General features: G+C 42.2%; 1 protein-coding gene across 2 annotated transcripts; it reads right to left on the reverse strand.

Annotated features, from left to right (window-relative positions):
- Window positions 1-427: 427 nt before the first annotated feature.
- VSIG4 (V-set and immunoglobulin domain containing 4) lies at window positions 428-18,654 on the reverse strand. 2 transcript variants are annotated; one of them, XM_003272661.4, is made up of 8 exons: window positions 18,476-18,654; window positions 12,156-12,512; window positions 11,147-11,428; window positions 6,738-6,800; window positions 6,140-6,217; window positions 3,710-3,814; window positions 1,527-1,548; window positions 428-1,186 (listed from the first exon to the last, which is right to left on the reverse strand). In XM_003272661.4, exons 1-8 carry the CDS (start codon window positions 18,528-18,530, stop codon window positions 919-921), a joined length of 1,230 nt encoding a protein of 409 aa, XP_003272709.2. In that variant the 5' UTR covers window positions 18,531-18,654; the 3' UTR covers window positions 428-918. The 2 variants fall into 2 exon arrangements, with proteins under 2 accessions (XP_003272709.2, XP_003272710.2); XM_003272662.4 differs by lacking the exon at window positions 11,147-11,428.
- Between the last annotated feature and the right edge of the window lie 6,638 nt (window positions 18,655-25,292).

The raw sequence follows: 25,292 nt of genomic DNA on the forward strand, positions 1-25,292 counted from the left end.
TAATGTATGAAAAATGCAACTACCCCCAAGATTTTAAGATTCAAAGAAGTGGAAATCTTTGGGAGTGGTGCATCCATACTTTGGAAAGAAGGAAATCCCTTCATCTCTGTATTCATAGTCTCCTGAGACAGAAGGACTTTTTCTTTCTCAGGCTTCCAGTTGATGTGGGAAGAATCATCCAGGTGGACCTGGCAGGATGACAGGTGGGGTAATGGAACCAGGGGAGTACTGTTTAATCAAGTATTCACTGTTCTCCAGCTGGGCTTACCAGTGGAGTGAAGTAGGAGTGGCGTGTGTGGGAAGGGGAAAGACCAAAAAAGCAAAAGTGACATCCATACTCTCGGGCCCCAGCCATCTTAACTAGTCTCACTTTAATTACTTTTAGTAGGTCCTACCATACTGTGAGAGAAGATCAACACGACTGAAGTTGCTGTTATGATTAGATATTTATTGAGCACCAGAAGAGAGTCAGAACATTAGACTTACAGTGTAGGAGCAGAACTGAACCCTGGTCTGTGAAATGACAACTTCAATTAAAAGCTATCTGACCCTGAAGAAAGAGAAACGATCCTGGATACAGCTGGTCCTCTGAGCTGGCATTGCTGAGCCTCCCTCTGGTCTTCTGGTGGCAAGATGCCAAAGTTGAATAGTGTCTGTAGGCATGATGACCAAGTCCTAGTGCTATGGGCATCTTCCCTCTGGTATTTAGAGAGGAGTACCAGAAGCCCCCGGGCAGAGATACTAGAAGGGCTAGGGCCAAATCCAGCAGCTGGCTTACTTGAGATGCATCTGGCAAATTCTAAGGCAAAGCCAGTGATTCCTGGAGCCCCAGTGTTGGCAGGGCAGACACTTTGGGCTATCCGGGAAGAGAGGTAGCAGGGAAGAAGGCCATGCAGAAGGCAAGGACTGAATAGGCAATTATGTCAGCAGATCCTGGCCTAATGGGGCATTTTTAACACTCTTGCCCTCAGTGGCCGGAAACTCATAATCCGGAGGAACTGTGTCCAGCAGGTGGGCGTAGTCACCATTGATCTGGGCGATGATCTGGTACTCCTGTCCTATGCAGGGCTCATCAGAGTAGTTGTTGCCCAGATTCTGGGAAGTTGGCTCATCACTGGAGCAGCCACTTGCGAAGATGGCCACCCTCATGGTTTCTCCAGAGTCGTTGGCCTCTCTGCCATGCGCCCTATGGCCCAAGAGCCCACCACCCATAAGAAGGGGCTTGGGGCTGTGGTCCTGGTTTCCCACCCTTCTGCCTCAATTCTTGCCAATTAATTCTCAGGATCCTGCCACCCAGGGATTCTGGAAGCAGAAGGCAGATGGATCTAAATTATCCTTTGTGTTCAGAGGGCCAAAACAACCTCAGGAGGTGCCTGAGAGAGGGAAGACAGCTATGTCCTGACCCTGAAGGCCTCCGGCCTTAGGATTGGGTCTGTGCCACACCCCCCTTCCTCCACGTTTCCTGCCAGTAATCAAAATTGAGGGCAGGGACGGGGTCAAAAATGGAAGAGGAGAGGCTTTCTTACCTGGCTGCTTCATAGACATGCCCTAGAAAAGAAGAAGGAATCATGTCAGAAGTTTTCATGGCAAGTGGACAAAGGTCAAGCATGGATCCTGGGTACCAGTCAAAAGATGAGGGAAGGGTACAGAGGAGGGGATTTTAATATGTCTCAGCTTTCCAACAACTGGGAGGCATTGGGGAGGTGAATTGAAACACAGAGATGCAAATTTATCAGGTAAAAGAAGGGGAAGCACATTAGGTCACTATCCATTTTGTCATCTTGGACTCAGGATATTGGGCTGGAGCAGTTTCTCGGTATGGGCTGAGGGAGGGCACTGGAACTGGACGTGCTCTTTACCCAGGAATCTCCCCCAAGGATCCCCAGAGAGTCCTTGTGTGAAACTTGACTGTCAGGCCACATACCAGGAAGAAGGGGCTGGATTAGCCTGATGCTGATGGCCGTGACCCAAGACATTCCCAAATGCACTCACCCCCACCATATACCCAGGAAAAACCATGGTATTGGTCACCATTGCCCCCTAGTGTCTGCGGAGGAGGAGTGTCCTATATTCCGTACAGGCTTAAAGGGTTAGGTTGGTGCAAAGACAGATATTGCTTGGTACTGCCCTCCAGGTGCTTATAATTTTTCAGGGATGCAACTGGAAATGCAAGCATTAAACGACAACAAAGTAAACAAGGGAAGCCACAGGACTTCTGCCTTATGGTAGAGCCCTGCATTTCTGTGTCTTACTCGCCCATTGGCCTATGAGCACCTGTACTGCAAGGGTCATGTCTTTTTCATCTTAATATGCCCAGCACCCATCACACAATAGGTGCTCAGTAATTATGTTAAATTAAATTGATGCTCTGAGGCTGTCTCCCTTATATAGGGATAGGAAAGAGGAATTTTTGGGAATGAGACTAGGTATAAGTAAGTGGTGGGTTGAGAAAATTGGCTAGAGCCACATCACAAAGAGCCTTGAATAGAATGCTACATTTTGACCTTTATCCCCTGGGCCATAAGAAGCCATAGAAGGTTTTTGAGAGAGAAACAATGTAATGTGGTTACCGTTTATGCCCAGCCTCATCAAGACTATATGCGAATACTTTCATTTTAGTGCCCCTGGGGTTTGTAGTCATGTGCTATCAAGTTCAGCCTCATGGTGATAGCCATGCTAACTGGCAAAAGCCAGAGTTTATAATTGAAACCTGAGAGAAGGAGATACTCAAGGCTCCCTTCTGGTGATGGAAATCCATCAGACCCATGGTAGTAACCAGGCTATTTGGGAGTAAGAGATACTACAGAGAATAAGACAAATTGATGCTTGGCAAAATGACTAGCGCACTGGGCATTGAGAGATAGCTAGTTTTTTTTCTTTTAGAAACAAGCATCCCAATTTTTTTCCTCCTCGGTTGGTTCACAGTTTTTAAATGGCTGTGACAACTGTGCTGTCATTATGCCACTTCCATGCTTGAAAAATTTGGTAACTTTTAGTGCCCTTGCAAGGCCTAGTGAAGAAAGTCCAAATTATTTAACCTGGCATTTAAGGCCTTCTATAATCAGGAATAAGCTTTCATTTCCCACTGTACTTCCCTGTTGCCCAACTACAGAAATTTTCTTTATTGATGACCAAACTCTCAGTTGTCTTTTAGGCCCCAACAGCTATGCTGATGTCGTTCTCTCTTCCTGAAATACTGTCACCTTACAAATTGTTTTCATCCTCCAAAATGTGGTCTAAGATATTCTTCCTTCTGAAATCCCTTGCTAATTACTCAAGCCTTAAACTACTCTCTTCTCCTGTCAATCCCTTTAGCATTGACTGTCTTCTCTAGTTTTTGAGCTCATAGCCTCTATTGCTATGTATTGTTATTGATAAATTCCATGTTTCTACCTTGAATCTCCTAAATAAATTGTAAGCAACTTGAGGTCAGGGATTGTGACTTCTCTTTCTCTTGCATCATTACAAGGTGACTCATTAGAAGATGGCTGTACTTGACTGAGTACCAAAGACTAGTGCGTTTAGTTCCATAAGTCTTATGCCATTGTTTGCTAGAACATCTGCCTCCCTGCACCCCAACCTTAACTCCCAAACTCGGCTGGGAGCTTCTTGAAGTGCCTAATACAATGCCTGATACAGAATTTAGGCTCAAGTATACTGACAGAAAGAACAAATGAGCCAAAGCCACCTTCTCATATTCATCACTAACCTTCTTGGGATGTCTTCCGACAGAGTATGATATAGGCCATGGTAAAAACCACCATACAGCACAGGGAGATGATGAGGATGATGGCAAAGACAGGCAGGCTCTTTCCTAGAGGGTAAAACAAGATCAAGTGGTATTTGGTTGAAAATAAGGCCAGAAACAAAAACTCTAAGGAACAGCCCAGACTAGGCCAGGCCCTTTTTCTTTTTCATTTTCCATATTCTCCTAACCTTCTTAGCTAGCCAGAGAGACAAAACTCCAGTCCCATGAGAAAGACTTGAGAAAGAGATGCCATGTGTAAACAGGTTCTTCCAGACTCACTGGTGGGCTGATTGGCCTGGGCATTTGAGCTAGTTGTCCATGCTTTCTATAGGGCCAGGACAGAAGGTTTTCACCTTCCCTTAGAAAAAAGAAAATAATATCCTGACTTTCCAGCTTCACCAAAAATGCTACATACCTTATTAAGATTCTGGTCAGTTACTTCTAGCCACAAAGATTCTTCCCATCACACTCTTTGGTCAAGTCCCCAGCTTCCTTCTTTCTCAAAACATATTTCCACTGAGCCACTTGAGACACATATTCCCATTATGCCTAAAAGCTGAAAGAATCAACTGGACTTGGCTTCCAGTCCTACATCTGTTATTTACTTGCTGTATGACTACGGTAGGCAGAATAATGGTCCTCTAAAGATATTCACATCTAAATTCCTGGAACCTGTCAGTATGTTAGTTTACATAGTAAAAAGGAATAGAGATTTGAGAATGCTACATTGTTAGTTTTGAAAATGGAGGAAGGGGGCCATGAGCCAAGGAATATGGGTAGCTTCTAGAAGCCAGAAAAGAAAGACAAGGAAATTAATTCTTCTCCAAACCCTCCAAAAGGAACACAGCCTTGCTGACTGACATTTTGATTTTAGCTCAGTGATAATTGCGTCAGACTTATTTCCAGAAGTGGAAGATAATATATTTATGCTGTTTTAAGATACTAGGTTTGGGGTAAGTTTTTACAGCAGCCATGGAAAAATGAATACAGTGACCTTAGACAAAACTTTGACTGTCACTAGGCCTTAGTTGCCCCATAAGTTCAATGAAAAGATTGGATGATGTCTAAAGCACTTTTAGCTATAATATTCTGAATCTAAGAGGCTAGGTCAGGGGGTATAGAGAGGCGTGAGGAAAGGAACCTCAGTGTACTTAGGATTTGTTGCTGCAACTGGCTTGTTTTCATGAGACCCTAAGATATTGTGTCCTAGGAATCCAATATTTGTGGTCCTCAGAGTGTCTTGTTGGAACTGAGAGAACTCAAGTTATAAACTAGTAGAAATCGAAGAAATATTCTCTTTTGAAGAGAGTCAAGTACTAAAAAACTTGGTAGAGAAAATAGGGCGAAGACCCAACATCTACGAACTTAGACTTTGCCCAAGGTTATTTTCTCATTTTTCCAAACCAACTCCCTGTGAGGCATTTTCTAACTTCTCTTCTCCCAATAGAGTTCTTCTGGGAGAGGAATGGAGCTATGGAAATCTTGAAGCCAAAGATGTCAATGCAAATGTGGCATATAAAACAGGTTTGAGTGCTGCCCAGGGATAGCCAAAAAGCTCTGCAATCAGGAATGGAGAGGTACAAAGAGCATTTGGAAGTCCACTCTCTCAATTATACACAGGCAGAGAATGAGTACCAGGAGTGATAGTTATCAAATTATTTGATTCCAACCAATCACAACAGATGCCTACTGTAGACTTGGAGTCTTAGAGATTCCTTGGTATACCTTTTGTTGCATGACCATGGGGGTGGTCTAGAGAGTTCTGAGGAATGGGACAAGGCAGCCCCAGGTAATAATGGAGGGTTCAGGCGTTAAGGGGAGCAGCTAATTATCAATTGTTGTGAGAGTGTTCTATTATTTCAACAGTAAATGTGGTCATGTCAATGCATACCAACTGGCTATCAGATGCAGGTGAAACACAAAAGATTTATTTGGGATTTGAATCTCTGAGACCCTGACTTGGGAATTTTCAAGGCCTTAGAGGAATCAGAAATCAGCTTCAAGCAGCTTGAAGAGCCCTGGTTAAGAGCTCAAGCAATGACACTCTGCCATTATCCTTACCTGGCTGAGGTCATGATGTCATAATGTCCCTATCCGTATTCTTGCTCAGAATGTTTGGAAAGTATATTACTATGACAACAGAGAACTAAATAAAGGACACATTTATCACTCCCCTTAACCTCACTCTGACTTTGCTCATCCCTGGATCTGTATCTCTCTCTCTACATCCCACCCACTTTACCAATCCTCAGTGTCCTTGACCATTGCTTGGCACATAGCAGGTAATGATTTGCAGAGTTCAATGCTGTAGAACAGTGTGCATAAGGGAAAGTTTTGGTCACAAAGCTTAGAGTAAAGAAGAAAAGATAGAAATCCTGACAATATTCCTACCTGGCCCAGCACTGGTCTCTCCAAGGTAGCCATCCATGTCAGTGGTCCAGTCCCAGGATTGCTTCACTGTAGATGTTGCTATGAATATAGAGAATTGGGTCAGAGATCTCTCTTCTATCAAAAAGTTGAGAGATAGGAGATGGTTGCAAAGGTTGGAGTCCTTCTCTGGCCATTTGTGCTGTACTTTCCAGAGTGCCTGACCATGTTACCAACCACTAGTACCATGAGATGAGGCATCTTCATTTCTTACTGTTAGGTGTGGGCAGTGAGAAGAATTCCCATCGAGGGGAGGTAATATACCCAAAGTCACACAGCAAGTCAAACTAGGAGCAGAATAGAATTTAGTGTTCTTGTTTTTTGTATTTCCAATGGGAGTATTCTAACTCTCTCTTTCCTTTTGCCTCAGAAGTTTTCACAAAAAATGAGTATATATTCATCATTGTTACCTTTCTTTTGTTTCCATTCCTTTACTGCTATGTTCTCTCTGAGGAACCAAGCGACTGTTTATTAGCCATTCAATGGCATTGTGATTCCTTCCTTGGCTACCATGACACCATTTTGGACCTCTACTACTTCCTCAAACCCTAGTAAAACTCACCTTTCAAGGGGTATCTCATGGTTGTAGGTGCCTCAGTCTTGGTCTTGAGTAGCTTTGAGGAGTCTGCAAGGAAAAGGGATCTTGTACCCTTGGGTGAATAGTTTAACGCCCTAGGGAAGTAGGAAGTAAGTAAAGGCCATTCAGGTCCATACGTGGACCTGCCTCAACACTTCCGTCATGATGCAGGTAAGTCATGTGTTGCTTGTTCATCTTTCATACATCAATCAAGGACAGAGTTTTTAACCCAGGATTAATAGATCTCGAAGGAACCTGTAGCTGGAGTTCAGAGAGTCAGTCAACTTGGATGGGAAAATATATTTTATTTTTACTAACTTCTAATTGAGACCTAGGAATTAATTCTCTTGAGAGAAACTTGGGAAGTATCATAAAGAATGTGGCAATGGGTGACATCAGTGAAAATGGTGACATAATAGCCTCCAGAAATTTACCCTTTAACAACATCAGTGAAATAATGCAAAATTTGACGTAATCAACTTTTTTTTTTTTTTTTTTTAGAATTTTGCAAAATAGCCCAAGGTTTGCAGCACGTTAGACAGGATTTATGGAAGAAAAATATCACAGTTTTCGTAAGAACAGCAAGCTTTGTGCTATTTTAACTTCTCCTATTCCCCTTACCCCTTCCATCTCAGAGGTAATCTTGAACATACAACCCCATTCCAGGTGCTGGAGTGAGCCCAACAAACTTCATTTCTGAATAATTGCCATTATTTGGCCTGTCTGGTGGTTCCCTGAAAGACTTGACTCAAAAGACTTGTTTTATTGGTCACCCAGTGCTAAGAGCCTCTCCCCAGGGATGGGGTAGCATTTGTCACACAGCTGCCTGAGGCAATGGATAATAGGTGAGAGAAACAAAAAAACTAACCAAAATAGCCTTAAAAACGGTTGAGGAATAAGATTTCCATAGGGATTTTGAAGAGTTCTGACACAGTTCTGGGAAACTAGGAGGCCACACACATGCACAGGGCCTTGTACCTGCTCAGAAAAGACATGAGAAAACCATAAGCTCCTCCCTCTTGCTAGCAGAGGAAACAGCATGCTCCGTTTTAGATGTGGAGAAACATATTAGTAGATAAGGCTGGATAGGTAGGCTGAAAACAGACTAAAAGAGTTTGGGCTTTGTTCTTTGGTTGGAAGGATTCATGGGGTGTAACAGAAGGTTACACCTTTTGAGAAAGGTTTACTTCCTTTTGAGAAAGGACGCAAAAATTTTTCAGTCTATTTTTTTTTGGAAATAATTCTGACAACAGTGTGGTAGGATTTTCAAAGGTGAGGCAATAGCATATTTTCCCCATTCATTAACAAATACAGTATTCATCTAGTGTCTAGTGTCTTCTTTGCGCCAAATACTTTGCTGGCCTCTGGAGAACAGCCATGAAGTAGACAGGTAGAATTACGCACTCTTGAATTTTATAATCTAGTGACATAAAATATATACTCAATAAATATTGAATAAGTTGATGATTTCGTAAGAATGTATGAACATGGGGAGAACATTTAGAAGACGATTGAAATTGTTTTTTTAAAAAAGAATATGAGACCATGAAGGTATAGGAAGAGAAAGAAAGAGCCTAATAAGGTATCTGATTCAGTAGGTGAATTCACAGCACTTGGTAATCTTGATGATTATTTGATGATGCGAGGTAAAAGAGAAGGAGGAGTCAAAGGTACTGCTGTGTTTTCTAACAGGTTTGAGGAACAGGTCTGGTGAGTAAAAGGTACATTCAGTTTTGAACAAGCTGAGATTAGAAATGAAGCTGTCCAGAAGGTAACTAGACACTGGGATCTAGCAGTCAGGAAAAAAAATTACAGATAATATTATGGTTTGAGAGTCACCAGACTACAGGTGATATTTGAAGCCACAGAAGTAAATAAAATCTCCTGATAATACAGAAATACATGCAGAGATGAATAAGAATTGAGTCTTTGAGGACATTTACAATTAAGGAGTGAATGAAAAAAGAGCCAACAAAGGTATCTCAGAAGGATCATTCAGGAAGGTCTTAGAAGAACCAAGAGAAATTGGTGTCATTGATAGCAGTGATTGAAAGAATATTGAGGAGGAAGAAACGGCCAACAGGGTCCACTGCTACAGAGATGTTGAGGAAGAAAAGTATGAATGGAGAGGTCTTGGGATTTGGTGATATGGAGGTTAATGATGACCCCAAATTACAAAGTTATGTTGTGGTGAATGAATTGAGAGGTTCAGCTGGTGGAAGCTACCTTCGTGAGAAGGTTGGTAGTGACCATAGGAGAGATGAGGTGGCAGATGGAGAGAAAGATTTTTGAAAAATAATATATATATATATGTATTAGGCTTGCATACTGACATATATACATATATTATACATGCATATATATTTGGCTTAGGTAGAGGATAAAGGGTATTGCAGGGCATCGGAGTAGCTGATGTTAAGAGTTCAGGAGGAGGGGTTTGTTGTGGAGAGGAGCAAAGCATACCTTACTCTGAGCCAAGAGGAAATGGATAGGGAAATATCAAGGCAGAGAGGAGGGTAGTTGATAAAATTCACATCTGAAGAGGGCCTGGAACTTCTTACAGAGGAAGGAAGTTACCTTATCTTTTAGGAGCAGGGCTGGGGGCCTGAAATAAGGTAGAAATGTTCTGAAAAGCTGCTATGAGGAATGAGACAAAGATAAGCAGATAGATGGACACACAGCATGGGGGCAGGCAGTGGATATCGCAGAGCATAAAATTAAAGTGGAGTCAATTCATATCTGTGTTTTGTTTTGTTTTGTTTGTCAACAAAGCTCAGCAGTCCAAGAACATGAGCAAAAGCAGGGCCTCCAGAGTCATTCTAGAACTAAAGAACAGTGCAGAGTGAGGTGGAAGGGTGAAAGGGCTGAGAGTTCCATAGGGCAGAGGTGAAACAGGGGGGGCAGACTCAGGGTACAAGGTTGGGTGGACAGGGAGGCAGGTAGAGGTAGCCAGGAAAGATTACCTTGGCTCACGGAGCAGGGAAGAGTGGAAGGCTGAGAATAACTTCCCTGAACCTCAGTTTTCCTATCTATCAGTAGGGGGCAATGGCGAGCACTGCTTAACAGCACTGTGATAAGCATTGACTGTGAGAAGGAGTAAACAGGAAGGTTTACTGTGAGCAAGTTCTTGCCTAGATGGTCTGAGAAGTAACTCACAGAAAGTCAAAAATGTTCAATCAGTCTCTTTATGAAGTACACATTCTTGGGCTTTCTGGTCATGCCCTGCCCTCTCTGCTTGACCAGACTGTCAGCTCTTAGAGAACTGGGACACTGTTCATATAACTGTTTCAGGGCGGACCACTCTTGTTCCTCCCAAAACTAACAAACCATGATCTACAGCAGACACATCCTCACTACAGCTTAACTTTGGGAAACAAATTCCTCCAGGCAAACACAAGAGCCTCAAACCAACATCAGTCTCCTAGCCCAAATGGTAATAAGCCATTTGGGCTAGGTTTACGCCGTCTCCTTACACAGAACTATCCTCAGAAGATAATAATTTTCAGATGGTTCTGAGGGCCATTCCCTAAAATCAGTTAGTTTCCAACATGTTTTGGGCAATGGTAACCTTGTTGGGGTGTCTTTCTTTCCAAGGAGATCTCTTGAAAGCTAAGAAAACTCATCTGGACATATCACTGCTGGACTCTTCATTTAAGCCTCAGCTTACAGTCTTTATATGCATAGTTTGTAGTGCTCCCAGGAAAATGCTGTAAGAAATAGTCAAATCTTGATTAACCAGAGCCCATCTTCAAGGATACTTCAACCAGAACTTGTATTTGGGTTTACAATGAAGTGTGGGAGGGAAGTTAAAAGAAAGCATGTAGATATATTAGATCAAGCCTAATCAAACAAGCAAAACAATAACCAAACAAACAGAACACACAAACAAAAAACAACAGCTTTCAAAGGGTGCCCAGGATCTGATATAGATTCAACCATGAGAAACAATCAGACATAGTAGGAAGAGCATGAAATCTGAGTGCAAATCCAGATTTATACTTCCTTGCTGTGAGACCATGGGCAAGTAGATTCCCCTTTCTGACTCTGTTTCCTCTTCTGTAAAGTAAAAGTAATGACAACTATCTCATGGGACATTCGTGGGGATCCAATGAGAAAATGTGTGTCAAGTTATTGTACTGTGTGTCTGGCAAATACAATGTGCTAGTAAATCTCACTCTTTCCTTTACCGTCTTTATCTACTTAACCTATGGCATGACAGGCAAAGTCTCTATCCCTATTGTCCCCAGTCTAATTTTTTTTCTTTGTGATTGTATGACCATTGCCTGCTTGGGATCCTACTCTCCCAATTCTTCTTTTGCATAACGGCACCTTTTGAGGTATCTTTGGTTCAAGCTGGTGTGTTAAGATGCTCACCAGGAAAGAGGGCCGCTCACCTTTGACCACAAACTTCACAATGTCGCTGTGCTGCTCAGAGCCAACCTGGCCCTTGGCAGTGCAGAAATAGGAGCCCGAGTCGGCTACCACCGCAGGCTTGAAGAGTAAGGTACTTAAGGTTGCTACTTTGATGGGTTCCTGGTTATTACTCTGTTCCTTATACCAAATATAACTGATGGGAGGAGAACCCCGAGCCTGGCATTGAAGGCTAATCCTCATTCCCTGGGGCACCGTGAAGCCATAACCACTGCCAGTTGTCACTGTGGGCTTGGAGACAGAGACTGCAAAGAAAAGACAAGACAGGAAACTCTGGGCAGTCATAAGGATATGGGACCACAAGGCTGAATCATTCTTGTTGGGTGTAAGGGCATGCATATATCTGCAACTGGAACTAAAGGGGGCTTCTGACTTTGGAGGAAATAGGAAGGAAAGGGCAATACAAATAAAATGGCTTCCTTTGAAGGTAGGTACTTTTTGGTATTACCTGGGGTTTTGGAATACTTGGAAGTAAAAATCAACTGACCTTTAAAAATAATGTAGTTTGTTCTGGGGCTCAAGTAGAGCTTTTGATCACCTGCAGTTATGGATTATCAGGGCCAGACCTTCGTAAAATTGTCCAGCAAGCAAACTTATCCTGGCTAACCTCTGCCTCCCTTTCCCCAGAGCTTCTCTATCGGCATCTATCTACAAATTAAATATACTCATTTTTGAGTTGTAAAACCCAGAGCCCAAGGAGGGTAACTAGTCTATGGATACTGGCATTTCTGGGACACTCGAAGGGATAGAGATTTGCGGTCAGGAACCCTTCCCAGCACTTCCTAAATTTAACCACGGGAATGTTAACCCTAAGAATCCTCTGCCTGTCCACTTCCTCTGATAGGCACATATACCTGTGGAGAGCCTCTATATAAATAAACAAAGGCCTCTGGATTTTTCAGGCATTTCTAGAATTACATCCATTATTGATTCATTGTTTATCAGTGCTTTCCTACCCCCATAGTGACTCACGTTTCTGGACACGGAGCTCAGTAATCTTATCTCTCACGACTTGGTTGCCATCAGGAGTCTGCCAGGTGACTTCACACGTGTAGTGGCTCCGGTCATCCATCTCCAGGGTGCTCAACTGGAGGGATACATCTCCTGGAACCTTGTGGCTCACATGCAGGCGGCCCTGGTACTTTGCCTGCTGGATATGGTCTCCAGAAGAGTCACGTAGGAAGATGGTGACAGGGTCTGAGCCATGTTGCACCAGCCACTTCATCAAGACTTGGGTGTAGCCTTGCAGGGGGTCATAGGTGCAGGGAATATTCACATCCCCTTTCCAAGGTCCTGTTATGCTCTCTGGCACTTCCAGGATGGGATGGCCTGAAGAGGCAGAACAGAGGAAAGAAGCAAACGTAGATGGCATACCTACTTGGCAACTAAGGTGGCAGTGACAAAACCTCAAAAGGTTTCTGAGAAACACCACTCAACTTTCTTTCTATCACACTTTTGCGTACCTGTGCCCTTTTGCTCTTTGCCAGCCTTCTCGTCAGTCAGAACCAGTCTTCAGAATGAGAGCCTTTAACATTGTTTAGATCTTGTGAATTTCAAGTCCTTTTTATGTTACTGTCTTGCTATGAAGGTGATCCTAGGTAAGTCACCTTCTTACCATGGAAGATTCATTTACTTCATCTATAATGTGGAGAGTTTGGATGGTAGGCACTCTAGATATTCTATCAACTCTGTCATTCTGCAAATCCATGAAAAAATTTTCTTTTCACATTTTTCAAAAGAGATGTGGAAGCAAAAATGCTAAGCATTTGGGTCTGGACTATTTCATTTTTTGTAAATTTGCACCTGGAGAAACGTGGAAGCTTTTGAGATCAGCAAGAAAGGGCCCTCTGCCCTGTTATCTTCTCTTGTTCCCTTAGAAATCCTCGGTGAGTGGGGTCCCAACCCTAAGCTGTTCTCTGGAAGACAGGCAAAAGGAAATACTGAGGGTGGAACCAAGTGTGAGGAAGAAGTCTGGATATACATTCCTGTTTAACAAAATCGTTGTTGTTAAATTTGAAACCTGCACTTTGTAAACCTGACTTTTTTTCTGATTTCTTTTGTTTATTTTCCTTTTGGTTTCTCTTAGTTCTTAGCAAGGATACATAGGAAAATTTCATCTTGAGGGGGGAAAGATTGCATCCGTTTTTGGTCTAGAGAGGAAAAGGTTCTGAGTGAAATCCTGAAGCTGGCTGTAGTAGTGGTGGGGATAGAAGCAATGGGAGATTGCTCCTTGGCTTGCTTGAGAAGGAAACCCTTAGGGATGGGGGTGGGGGTGGGGGAAGGATGTGGGGATATTGAAACAGCCATTGCCTCCCATCAGAATTTTCCATCCATAAGCTCTTATTTAGAAGATTTTTTGTTTTATTTAGCTGGAGCCAGGAGTGTGGGGTGGGTATATTTAGGCAATATATTCATGTCTCTCCTAAGAGAGGTGGTTTCAAAGATGTGAGGTATTCCTGAATAAAAGCCTTTTATCGAGCCTAGAATTCCCAGTATTCAGTCAAGCGGATGGAAGATGACATCTTTTGGATGGGTTGAGTGTATGCTTTCTAACTCCCAGAATGTACTGTCCAGCATCAGGACTTCTGTTAATAGAGATACTAAAATCAAGCCTCTAGCCTGTGCCCTCACCAGGGACTCTTAGAACATCAGTAGCATATTTTAGTCAAGAAAAAGCCCTTGAGTAGAAAAGAATAAATAAACATAAGTCCATGTTGCTAGATCCACTACATACTCTCTGGAATGCTTCGAATTTGGCAGAGAGCAGAACTCAGACCTACGAATGGGAATACAAGAGGGGCAGATTTTGGTTTGCTCTATTTTCCTAATTCTATTTCTTTTTATGTTATTCTTTTCTGCTTTTCACATCGCAGAAGGGATGGTTTGCCTTAAAATGAACTTTGTGATTAATCAGAGCTGTCTATGGATGGATTAAGCTGTCTGGCGGAAGTTCTAGGCTTTGTTTGGGTCTTAGCATTGCTCTTTAAGGTCCCTTCTAATCTTAGGTGGTCCAGTGTTAATAGACTATAATAGAAATAGAAGTTATATAATTACATGTTCCAGCTGGTGGTGAATTTTCACCAGGTAGTGGGTTTCACTGTGCTATAGATAGTTCACACCTCCATGTGATTGCAGATACAGCTTTTCATTATCATGGACACACATGCCCATGCACATTTTTGGCCACATGCAAGCACAAACATACCATGCTTAAACCCCATGAAAACTATCTGAGCCTCTTGGTTTAATAGGCTATTTCCCATTAATCTTCCTCTGGACTTTCCCAATGTCCCTCCTCTTCTCCGAAAAGCATTCTCACATTCCCCTCTTGGGCAACAAAGCAGCATTCTGCTGTGAGGACATCTGGAGCAGTTGAAAATGCCTTTGTCTACGCATATGCAGGTCTTCCTTCTGACCTTAGGGGAGCTGCAAGGCCTGGCTTGTATTTTTCCTCCCTGGGAATTTGCTGGAAATTCTCACAAAGCTCAGTCTGGCCTACCAAGAAAATTGCTAGATAGTCTCAATTTCTCAGTTTTGAAAATTACTTCTGGAAGTAGGTCAGGCTTGACTCCTCCATCCCAGAATGAATAGGACAGAGTTGGTAACTAGACTTCCCAAAATGGCATGTTTTTCCCCCTTTTACTTTTTTTTTCTTTTCCTCTCCCTTCTTCCTCCTTTATTTCTTCCACTCATTGTTCCATTATGCTTCCGTTCCTTTTTTGTTCCTTCTCCTTTTTCTTATTCTTATCTCCTCTTCCTCCTCCTGCTTCATTAGTTGCATAAAGAGAGACTGGATTATAGGTACAGGACATCACAAGAAAAATGACATTGTACTATTCCTCATGTTCTCTGATCTCCAAAGTGAAGTAAAACACAATACCAGTGACTTGTACCTTCTACCTTTCCTTGTAGTTCCCATAGAATCAAGTAGGAGCCCCTAATGAGAGCAGGAGGGTAATGAAGGACGGTATGATGTAGTAGGAATAACACTGATCTAAGCACAAGGCCTGCCTTACCACATATCTCTCTGTGTGACCTTGGGTAAATTACTAAACCTATCTGAACTTCAAGTCATTATCAGTAAAGTGGAAGTAATAATAAAGATTCTATGGAGGATAATTGTGAAGGTTAAACGAGTTTATACATGTGAGAGCACCTAGCATATGGCTGGCATTCAGTGGGTGCTGGATAAATGTCAGTCTTGTCCCATGCTCTAAGTGAAACTTCCTGTATTTGTCTTAAATTATTCCTATCCTATAGCAGTCTTCGATATGTTGTTTCCTGGATAAACAGATTCATTAGGTTGGAACATTGTCAGCTCTTTAATATTGACATGAAGGAGAAGTCATCACATGGTAAGGTAAGGAACCACTCTCTCCTGTCTGATACAATCTACTGAGTTATGGGCAGGTACTAGGTTGTCTGTAGGTTGTAGGGCAGCCAGAGAGGACACAGCAGCCCGTGCCTCCAATAACAGGGCTGTCTTGGCAACCAATGTAAAATGTTGGCCAAATTAAGCAATACTCCTGATTTTCCTGGAAGATTGAGTATGAAAAATCCATTTCAGGAAACCCCCCACCTCCTGGCGGAACACTGTGCCCATTATGGATACCTCAAAACCACCAAATGGCAAGCCACTTGGTATAACAGGGGTTGAGGTACCAAAGAGGATGGAATTTGGAGCCTCCTGGAATGGCATAGCTGGAAGAGCTTTTAGGAATCACTTAGTTGCATTCCTTTATGGTACATATGGTTAAGCTGAAGCCCAGAGATAGGAAGATGCTTACTCAAAGTCACATGGATAGCAAGGTCAAAGCTAAGTCTGGAGGCCTAGAATACAGGTTTTCAGAAGCTACACTGCTTTCTTACCTTCTTAACTTATTAAATCGTCAGTCAAAATTGAAACCAGCAACCTCTTACCTGGGCCTACCTGACATGGCTTCTGGATGTTATCCTAGGGTTAGATATTATCCCATGATTGTCTGAAAAAAAATGCCTCCATCTGCCAGTTGCTTTCTGAAAAATCTTTCCCATAATTCCAGAGCCTTGCTCTCCTCCCTCAGGAAATGTTTGAATTTCCTTCAAATATTGGCCTTCCTCAGGAGAAAGACTAGGGCTGGATATTGACTTAAGGAGCTTTGTTGAAGGAGAATTTGGCTTGAGAAAGAGGGAACAGTATTGAGCTTAATGTGGTCCTGAGACCCAGCGTTATAAAAGGAACTGTCTGATGCCTGTGTAATGCTACTGAAGAAAAGAAAGGTTAAATTTACTAGGTGTGTGCTCCTTTATAAGACCCATTCTAGGTCTCTTTCTGAATCCCCTTCCTCCCATCATCACAAAGAGAGTGACATTTTCCATCTCTCTATCCCATTCCCCCACTTGACTGGCTTCTCTCCATTTCCTGGAATGCCTCCTGGGTGGAGGATTAACTTATATAATAGATGTTTATAAAATGTTTCTGAAATGTTTAAAATGTATATAAAATGTGAATATCAGAAATTTTTTAAATTTTGGTTGTCTTGACATATCTCTTAGCCCCACAGGAAGAGGCTAGGAGCTTATTCTGGCCCCTACAGGCTTTTTAGCAGTGAAGCTGCAGTCCCACAGAGCTGTCCAGCTGAGAAACCCCTTTGAGACCAGTCAAGTCAACCTCCTCACTGTACAGTTGGGCTAGGAACAATGAGGTCCAGGGAGAGGGAAGGTATTATTTGCGGCTCAGCATAATCTGAGTCTCAGGTCTATAGTATAAGATCCTGTATACAAATGGAAGGCTTGCTTCCAGGTCTGGAAAAGCTCATAGGCTGGGGAAGGAACAAGACACATGAGTGCTCTCTCTCTCTCTCTCACACACACACACACACACATATGCATGCACACACACATACACACACACACAAACACAGGATTTAAATTTAACATTTCGAAAATGCTCCCTCAAGCCCCAGGCTTGAGCCCTAGCTCAAACAAACAGATTTGGAGAAGGTAGAGAGATACGTTATAAAACCTGCTAGAGAATGGAAATATGGTAGTTACAGAAAGAAAAATATTTTTTTCAGGAGCATTAACTCTGCCACTAATGCTCTTTGGCTTGGGGGCAAATTATTTTTTCTCTTGGTTGACTTAATTCAGAGTCTTTTCTAACTCTGAGGTTCCAGAGTCTGGTGGGTCACAGAGCCCCAGGATAGGGTAACCTAATCAGAGTCAGCTATGGAAAGCTGGATTCTTTCTGACCTCACAAGTGTCACCAAGCTAACATCTATCCAGCCTTTTTCTCTAGGGATAATAGTGAAGCAGCAAAAACCCCATTTACCCTATATTGGATCTCACTTAGCTGTTACCCAGGTTGAGTTTCCTGAAAATCCATCTCACTTCTCAGGAGTGTAGATGAGGATGGAGCTTCCCAAGCTCCGAGGAAATAATGTCACTATGGAATAGTCTATCCTCCTTTGGGATTTGTATCCAGCCCATAAATAGCCCAGACAAATTGAGCCATGTCTATAGTGAGTTAGCCCAGGAATGGGTAAGAAACCAAGACCAGTTGAAAAAGCTGGGGCTGTTCAGCTTGGAGGAGAGAAGAGTCAAGGAGACATAGTACTTGTCCTCAGGCCTTTGAAGGGCTATCACAGGGCAAGGAAGCATCTATGTTCTGTGTAGCCCCAAGAAGCAAAGCTGGGGCTTTTGGATGGAAGTCAGAGGGAACTGGATTTAGTTCAACGCAAATAAGAACTTTCTAACAGTTGGAGCTGCTCCTGGATAGACTAGATGGTCTGTGGAGGTAGTGAACAGTGAAATCTCAGTCACTACTGAATGTTTCTGAGCACTTATTCATGACAATGAAGGGTGGTATAGGTTACTTCTATAGTCCTATCCAACTCTTAGAAAACACTCCTTCTTCGGGGGCTGTGTATTTTAACAGAGACTAAAGCTTGGAAGCAGAGTGGTTAAGTCCAATGGTAGAATTTTAGATGAGAGACAGCAGATGGAGGAGAAATTCGGATGTCACTGGGAACCTTCTTGATGCCCCTGAGATACAAGCCCTAGGAAAATCATGCAGATGTTTTCCAAGAGAAAAATCATTTTTCAATTTCTGCCCAAACTTGCCTTCTGGCTTCTTCAGCAGCCTTCAACTACGTCCATCTGTTTTGCTCAAGGCTGAGAGCGCCTGCAGAGTTTGGCTGAGAACACTCACCTGCCTGGTAGGAACAGGCTTTCCTTAGTAGACATTAAACACCAACCTTCTAGCCTTTTGCCTAAGCCAGCAATGGCAGCCAGGCCCCCACTTTCTGCCTTACCATAAGTGTCCACTGTTAGGTGCCCCAGGAGAAGCAGGCCCAGTAAGATCCCCATCACAGCCAGAGCCACTTCTGTCCTTTCTTCCAGCCTCCTGCTACCAAAGAGGCTCAAACTTCTGGTGGCTGCCAGCGTCTGTGCTTGCTTACTTCCCTTCCTTCCCTATATCTCTCACTCAAACTCCTAGTCCCATCACACATTCTCCTTCCTTCCCTATTTCAGCACAGGTCATGTGGGGTGCCCCCCTTCCCCCACTTCCCTGGGGTTGGAGGTTCCAGGGTGAGTGAAGCAATTCTTCCCTCTGCCAGGGTATTGACTTGACTTTCCCTGGAGCCAATGGGGCTTTCTGGTCTTTGATCTCCCAGGCTGTATTTATTTTGAGTCTCCTCCACAAGATTCAGAGGCTGTGGGGGCGACCTTTGGGATGAGTCTTCTCACTTCATTATGGGGGTGTTTTCCTTTGTGGTGAGCCCAGGGAGAAGAGATCAACTTTGCTGGCCTATCCAATTTTCATTAGTTGTACTGTTAACCCTTGCCTGTGCAGCCTATGCAAATGGAGAGGGTGTTGGGCCTGGGGTGCTTTTGGGCTTAAGAGTACAAGAGCTTAGTGTATTAAAGGGCTTTCTACACATCAAAGCTTGAATAATTGACAAGCCCATGGATAAGGCTGTTATGGGTGAATATGCCTCATATCTCATATTGAGGAAGCTCTTTGAATCACTTTCTACAATGGTTCCACCTCTCTGATGGTAAGGGAGAATTCATTTTCATTAATGTTCTCCGTGCTTTTTCATAAAGAATTTATTTTTTACTTCTTTTAAGGGAAATTTAAGCCTAGCCTCCAGTGCAGGAGCCCATTAGTGGTATGCTCTATTAGGTTGAATTTTTCATTGACTTCCAATTGGTACAGGCCCTTGACCTACAAGAGAGTAATATTATGCCTCCTAGCAAAGCTCAACTGCCCCAGAAATTGCTCCTCTTCACAGGCCCCAGAGTGACTGTAATTTCATCAGCAGTCTAACTAGGTTTGGCACTGCCCTTTGTCTACTAAGCTTTGAAACTATAAGCACTTTCAAAAGCACAAATACATCCCAAAAATTCATACTGCACTGTAAGTAACATCTAAGCTTAGTTTACTTTTTGATTGGAGGGATAGGAAAGGACTTGGTCAGGGGAGGGAGGAGTTTGTGCAGAGATGGGGAGTGGGAATGTAAAGAAACATACTTGCCAAGGGGTGGCTGCATACAGATGATTTGGAGCTGTGCATGGGCTAAGGCGACATTCCAGCATTTCAGGACCCATTATTACATGGAATTCTATCAAACACCTCTGCCTCTAGGGCCCAATCCCCCTTGGCTGGTTGTTCCTTGTTTTTTTTTTTTTTTTTTTTTTTTTTTTTTTTGAGTACTGCACTCCTTCTATCTCACTTCAACTTTTAGCCATTTTTTTCCCACTGGGTCCTCACTCAGGAAACCCTGAGCTTCAGGGAACCCTCCTTTGATATTTTTCAACCAACACCCTATCACCACTACCGCCACCACCACACACACACACACACACACACACCCCTCCCCTTCCACGCTAAAAAGCACACTGGACAGGTGTAAATTTCTGCCTGACCAGGTGATTGTGTATGTTTTGAGCTACCTCTTGCATTTTGTTAGGACCTCCTGGATCTGAAGATAAAGAAATGTCCTGGGGAGTATGCACAACATTACTTCAAGGCTGGGAAAGACTTCCAGTATTGCAGTAGGCTCAGTAGGCCTCTTGATTAGTAAAAGAATTGAATGAGAAGTCAGAAACCTGGAGATAAGCCTGGCTCTGTGTCTCCTTCATACTGAGGCCTTGAACAAGTCAAATCTCTCTGAACCTCAGCTTCCCTAATTGTAACATGAACATAATTATACTTGATGCTTGTATCTTCTCAGATTTATAAAAATCAAACTATACTATACATACAATAACAACTATATAATGATAGTTGCTATTTAAAATCTTTTACTCTTCCAGTCACTGAATTAAGCACCTTGCATGGGTTATTTCCCTTGTTTCTTACAACCCCTCAGGTGGGTATTATTGTAGGTACTCTTGTATCTCTCCCTACCACTCTATACTCCCTTACACTACTTTTCTTTTTCATTGTAGAGCCCACCACTACTTGACATATTGTATATTTATTGTCTTACTTGTTTGTTGTCCATCTCCAGAATGTAAGACTGGAATGTAAGGTTTCTGAAGGCAGGAATTTTTGCATGTCATGTTCATTGTTGTATTTCCAGTGCCTAAAACGGTGCCTAGCATATAAGACACTCAATAAATATTTGTTGAATGAATGAATTCAATATATCTCCATTTTACAAATGTGTCTAAAACCCAGAATGGTGAAATCACTTACTTTTATAGAGGGTGCCTAGACAAGATTCAAACTCCTATCTATATGCCTCCAGAAATGATACTGTTAAGTAACACACTATTCTGCTTCATTCATACCTTTAATGACCACTTCTACAATAGTTCCAGATCTTTTCTGGATGTTGTGAGGGAGAGAAAAGAAATGTTAGATATGGTCCCTGTATAAGTGAGATTTTAGTGTAAAGGAAAGACAAACACATATGAACCACTAATACAAGGTGAATTATTAACTGAGCTGTGAAACTTGTGGTTTGGGCAGTATTTAGTGAAGGAAATAGTAGCATGGGAAGGCTTCCCAGGTAAAGCGATACTAAAACTACCATTTGTAGAACTCCTGCTCTGTGCTGTACACATTATCCCTAGGCCTTACCTCACAAAGAAGGCATTATGAATAACCTTTCCTTATTGAGAGAACTGAGGTCTGGAGGTACCGTGGAACCTGCCCATGGTCACACAACTGATAAATGGCAGAAGTGCAATTTACCATCCAAGTTGGTGTTTCAAAAAATTGTACCTTTGATCCTCCATGCACCAGGGCATGAGCCAGAAAAGATGAAGCGGTTGAAGAGGAGGGAGATGGATAATTACTTTAATTCAAGGAGTCCACCTTTTTCTTATTTTCAAACTCAGTGCTTCATGAGATAATAATGTGCATGTGATAGGAGTTCACAGAATGTGGGTGAGCAGCAGAGAAAACGACTCACACCCTTTGAAGCCCAATATTCAGAGGTCACTGTGGCTCTGTGTCTATTCCTACCCCCATAGCCCACCTTTCTAGACAAAGGTTGAAAGGTCAGATTGGAGAAATTTATCAGTGTGTAAACATTATCTGAGACCTTCCTCTATGTATGTGCAGCTTGGGCTTACTGAGCTGGAGGGAAGCAGTGGTATAAAGAGGAAATCCACATAGACCCTGCTCGAGGACACACACACACACAACCCCATAAGTACTACAAATAAACATAAATGCACAGACACATATGGTCACACATTTGTGTATGGCTATACATATGTATATAATGTGGCCTTAAGCACAAACATGAGCACATTGATGCACAATACACAAAATATACACACAGAGACATGTAAGTGCATGGGACACAGACACACAAAATATGCATGCAAACACACAAATACACATAGACCTGCACATAGACATGAGAAAACAAGCAATGAAACACAGATTCATATACTCAAGCAGGACATAGGTAGATAATACATGCATATAAACATATGAACACTTAAGTAAAAACACAGATATAACATACATATACAGAGAAATACACATATAAACATCAACCTAAAGATACATAGAAAGATAAATATGAGGATTTTGAAGAAAACTAACAATAACAGGCCTTACATATTAAGGGACAAAGGAATGGCAGAAACTCTTTTGTACAATGGGAGTTGAGAGGTGGTAGCAATCCCTATGGACTTCAGTGGTTTAGGAAAGCATTCTAGAGGAGCTGGAGTGTGGGCTGGGATGTGAGATTTGGTTAGCATTGGATAGGCAAAAAGAATGGGGAAAAATTCCAGGTAAGTGGTAGAGAAAGTGCCAAAGTCCAGAGACAATCAAAGGCAAGAATGATTCTGATGAACAGGGAGAGTCAGCTGGACTTTGGCTTGGTGTATATTTAGAAAGGCAGGAGAAGAAAAAGCTAAGCCAGATTGTGGAGGGTCTTGAAAATAAGGCCAAAATGCCTAGACTTGATCTTAAAGACTTCTATGGGAGCCGTAAAAGGTTCTATAGTGAAACAGGGGTCTGCTGCCCTTGAAAGCAGTTTCTTAGGACCAAATCTGTTTGCAGAATATCAATGGAATAGGATGGGGAAATTGGAAGCAGAAAACTGAGAGACTAATTAGACTATTGGTTGTATAATGCAATGGAAAGAGCATGGAAATGGGCATTAGGAGACCTGGGTTCATTCACTTCTCTAGGCCTCAGTGTTCCCATCTATATTCTAAAGGTGTCATATTCACCCATGGATTTTCAACCTATGTTCTGGGGATCCCTAGGAGTTCTGTAGCAGGGAAGAGGAAGGGAATAGACAGAAATTTAGGTGACTGGATTTCAACCAATGGTGTACTAGAGCCAACTTAAATTCTGAGAGCTGATTGTGTGAATTTATTCCTAACTCTGTGTTTAGTGACATTGTGTTGGTAGTTTGAAAGACGCCATGATGAAGATATTTACAAGACCCTAGATGTAAGACCAGGCATATAATAGGTATTGAATAAATGCATATAATGCACTTTTGTTGTTTCTGACACTGTTCTAGGTCCTGGGGGATATAGTAGTAAAGAAACAGACATGAAACTTAAATTTTAATAGAAAGAAAAAAGTTTAAAAAACAACCAAGCAAATATCAAAAGGAAAATCAATCATTATATAATTATATATTATATGGCTCAGCCATGATGTACCAGTAACATAAACATTGAATCTTGCTCTCACCACCACCAATGTCTATAAATAATTTATTTATTAATAATAAATTGTGGAATATGAAGACAGGAAATACTCATGTGTATGTGCAGGACTTGGGTGAATAGAGGTGAGGGAGTGAATTAGAGCTAGATTCTTAAGAATAACAATAGCAATATGAGCATGTTATTCAGAGATATGAAGTCAACCCCTGGCCAAAAAAAAAAAAAACAAAAAAACAGCTAACAAAGTTGAAAATGATTGTCTTGGGGAAGTGGAAATATTTTAACAAGCTTCATAGAAAGATTTGATTTCCTTGATTATGTATATCTAGTTAACAAATATGCATATTGTGTATAATATGTCAAATGGTGATGAGTACCATGAAGTAAAATAAAGCAGGGCTGTGGGATAGAGAGTGTGAGAGTGTGATAGGCAGAGTACTAAACCCCCAAAGACGTCTGTATACTAATCCCCAGAACCTGTGAATAAGTTAGGTTACATGGCAAAGGAGAATTAAATTTGCAGATGGATTTAAGGTTGCAAATCAACTGACCTTAACATAGGGAGATTATTTTGGATTACCCAGGTGAGTCCACTGTAATCACAAGAGTCCTTAAAAGTGGAAAAGGGAGGCAGAGGAGTCAGTTAGGTAGGGGGAAATGTGACTATGGGAGAAAGGCACAAATAGGTGCAACACTGCTAACTTTGAAGATGGAGGAAGGGAAAACATGTGCCAAGGAAAAGGGGTGGCCTCTAGAAGCTTGAGAGAGCAAATAAATGGATTCTCCCCTAGACCCTAGAGAAAGGAATGCAGTCCTCTGACATCTTCATTGTAGCTCAATACAATTCATGGCAGACTTCTGACCTCCAGGACTGTATGATGGTTAATTTATGTTGCTTTAAGCCAGTAAAGTTGTTCTAATTTTTTATGACGGTGATGTAACACTAATACAGAGAGTAGTGAGATAGCATGTATTCTCAGAGGAAGTAATATTTGAACAGACCTGAATGAAATATGAGAGTAGGCTTAGCAGATGTCTGGGGAAAGATAATTCCAGGCATGGAGGACTGCAAGTGCAAAGACCTTGAGACAAGAACATGCCTAGAATGTTCAAAGAGGTGTGTTTGGAGCAGAGGGAGTGAAGGAGAAAATTGGGAGAAGATAAGATGGGAATGGAAAAGGGTGAGGGAGAGTATATTATGCAGGTCCTTGTAGGGCATTTAAATGATTTTAACTTTTATTTTGAGATAAGGGATGATTGGAGGGATCTGAACAGGAGGATGAGATAATCTTATTTGTATTTTAAGAGGATTGCCCTTGCTTCTCTATTGTAGAATATAGATGAGCAAGGGTAGAAGCAGGGAAACCAGTCTGGATTTGCAACAAATGAGTAAATGCAGGACAGTGACAGTGAAATCAGAGTATAAGGGGTGGATGCCAGAGACTGTGGAAAGAAGAGTGGCTAGGTTTTGGTCATGTGGCAGAGTGCATCATGGCTAAGTGAAAAGCATAGATACTACTCATGTTGTAGATATGGTTGTCCTGGGCAATAATAAGGCCATAAACAGAGCTCAGAAAGTGTTCAAGGGGAGAGGTTATTTTTAGCAGAAGACAGTTTGGGATTAGCCATGTGGAAACAGAGGTGATGGGACTCCTGCAGTGAGATGTCCTCATAGGGTGAAGAAGGTAGGACTGGAGTTCAGAGGAGATCACGCCTAGAGGGAGAACTTTGACAATCATTCAAAGACATGTGATGGTGAAGCCATGGGAGATTGTCATATCCCTCAGTATAGGAGAGTGCAGAAAGAAGCAGGTATGTAAGGATGGAGAGCTGAGAGTTCTATGTGGCACCCAACTCTCTCCTTCACCACCAATTCTAGATCCATACTTAAAATCACAGAAAGTCAGAGCCTACAGGACCCTTTGAGACCACAATGAGTCCTCCTCCTTCACCTCGACTTCACAGGGGGAAAAC

Source organism: Nomascus leucogenys, chromosome X, assembly GCF_006542625.1.
Source record: "Nomascus leucogenys isolate Asia chromosome X, Asia_NLE_v1, whole genome shotgun sequence".
NCBI classification, from domain to species: Eukaryota; Metazoa; Chordata; class Mammalia; order Primates; family Hylobatidae; genus Nomascus; species Nomascus leucogenys.